The sequence below is a fragment of the Trachypithecus francoisi genome, unplaced genomic scaffold (assembly GCF_009764315.1).
Source record: "Trachypithecus francoisi isolate TF-2019V2 unplaced genomic scaffold, Tfra_2.0 Lachesis_group2, whole genome shotgun sequence".
In the NCBI taxonomy this organism is placed as follows: Eukaryota; Metazoa; Chordata; class Mammalia; order Primates; family Cercopithecidae; genus Trachypithecus; species Trachypithecus francoisi.
This window is the reverse complement of record NW_022681465.1, coordinates 138,189,894-138,192,175: the sequence shown is the minus strand read 5'-3', so window position 1 is coordinate 138,192,175 and position 2,282 is coordinate 138,189,894. Positions and strand designations below refer to the sequence as shown.

At 40.7% G+C, this 2,282-nt stretch overlaps 1 protein-coding gene across 1 annotated transcript; it reads right to left on the bottom strand.

The window, feature by feature from the left end:
* On the bottom strand, window positions 1–744 carry LOC117065591 (U6 snRNA-associated Sm-like protein LSm5). Its single transcript, XM_033180554.1, has one exon. It carries the CDS (start codon window positions 732–734, stop codon window positions 459–461), a length of 276 nt encoding a protein of 91 aa, XP_033036445.1. The 5' UTR covers window positions 735–744; the 3' UTR covers window positions 1–458.
* Between the last annotated feature and the right edge of the window lie 1,538 nt (window positions 745–2,282).

Here is a 2,282-nt window from a genome sequence, read left to right as displayed (position 1 = left end):
ATTACAAAACAACAGCATTTTAATTTAATTTTCTAAGTGATCATTTCCAGTTGTTTAAATGCACCTGTTCAAATCAAAGTTCATCATTTTGTTTGGAACAACTTTTGTTTGAGAATCAAATGGTCATGTAAATGAGAAAGCAAATAAGCGTATAATGATAGAAAAGTAAGTGGCAAAATAACCACAATCTTTGTTCTACTGGCTACTGCAGTACAATAAATAAAATGACAGTTAACCAAAAACACCTTTATTTTCGTCTCCAAAGAAGAAGTTCTTTTCTTCTTTCTCCAGGATAATCATGATTAACTTACAAAAATGGGTACACATCTTCAAAGCACTTCCCTTTAACGGGAAACTTAGCTTTATGGGATTTAAACATTAGAAGGTGGGGAAAAAAAATTCCATTTTCTTGTCATTAAAAGACAAAACAGAATCTAGCGTAAGTCAAGGAAACTCATTCACACTTCAGGTCCTTCTCCTCCAGGAACCAGCATTGTTATATTATTTCCATTTAGCAAAATCTGATCTAATTTAGTAATCCTTCTTCCTTCTGGTGTGATTTCAAACTCAGTGACATCTTCCAGCACCATATTGACAAAGTCATCAAATCCTAGAAGAGTACCAACAATTTCCTTATCACTCTTCATCACAATGTGAATTCTTGATCCTATACATTTGTCCACAAGCTCTAACGGCAGCAGCTGTGACGGGTTGGTAGTAGCGTTAGCCGCCATGGCTACGCCGGAAGTCAAAAATAAATTTTAGAAATAAAAAATAAAAAAAGCTCTCCAGGATATTCTTTTTTTCTTTTTCCTTTTTTTTTTTTTTTTGAAACAGGGTGTCACACTCTGTTGCCCACGCTGGAGTACAGTGGTACAATCATGGCTCACTGCAGCCTCAACTGCCCCAGGCTCAGGTAACCTTTTCACCTCAGCTTCCCAAGTAATTGGGACTACAAGCACGTGCCACCACACCTGGCTAATTTTTGTATTTTTTATAGAGATGGAGTCTTGCTATGTTGCCCAGATTGACTTTGAACTCCTGATCTCAAGCGATCCTCTCACCTTGTCCTCCCAAAGTATTGGGGTTACAGGTGTGAGCCACTGCTCCCAGCCCCACTAGAGATTCTAAGCACACCTGGGGTTGGCAAACCACGATTATATGCATATATAAGACTCTCTCTGTATATATTTTAAACAAGAGGGGCATAGAATTCACACTATTCTGTTCCTTTTTAAAAATTATGTGTTGAAGATTACTTTATATCAGTACATACAGAACTGCTTTCTGTCTATTGCTGAATAAATTACTCCAAAAGGTAGAAGCTTAAAGCAACAATAATCTTTTTATTTTTTTCTCAGTTTCTGTGGGTCAGGAATTTGGCAAAGACTTGCAGGGTGGTTCTGGCTTGGGATCTCTCAGAGAGATGCAATGTGACTGTAGATAGTGGCTAGAGTTGGGACAGAATCAGGGCTAGAGCAGCTGACTGCTATCTGGACAGCTTTTTCCTCCTTCATACAGTTGCAGGGCTTCTCCTTATGTCTCTCTGCAGGGGCCAGTTTAGGCTTTCTCACACAGTTTTGGGGCAGTTTGTGATTAAATGCTAGGTGAAATTTTAGGATCTAGCCTCAAAAGTCGCAGAGAGAGGGTGCAGTGGCTGACACTTGTAATCCTAGCACTTTGGGAGGCTGAGGCAGGAGGATAGCTTGAGACCAGGAATTCAAGACCAGCGTGGACAACATAGCAAGACCTGGTCTCTATTCAAAAAAATAAAAAAGAAAATTAGCCAGATGTGGTGGTGTGCATCTGTGGTCCCAGCTACTCGGGAGGCTGAAGTGGGAGAATCCCTTGAGCCCAAGAGTTTGGGGCTGCAGTGAGCTATAAAGATGCCATTGCATTCCAACTTGGGCAACAGAAGGAGACCTTGCCAAACGACAACAAAAACAAAAGCCACAAAGCTTCGCCTCCATTGCAGTCTGTTGGTTAAAAGTCATAAAAGCCTGCCTGATTTTAAGGGGAGGGGAATAGACCTCAAGTCTCAATGGGCAAAGTGTCCAAGTTGCATGATAAGAAAGGGATGTGGGACAGGAAATATTGGCCACAGCAGCCGCATAGTATTCCATTGTTTGCATGTATCATCAATTATCTAAGCATTGACAGACGTGTTGTTTTTACTCCTTTAATATTACAAACAGTGCTCTGAATGTTGACAGTTTTCCTCTGCCCTCTCTCACCCAATCCCTAGAGGGGGCTTGGCCCTTCATGACCACTTATCTGTCAGA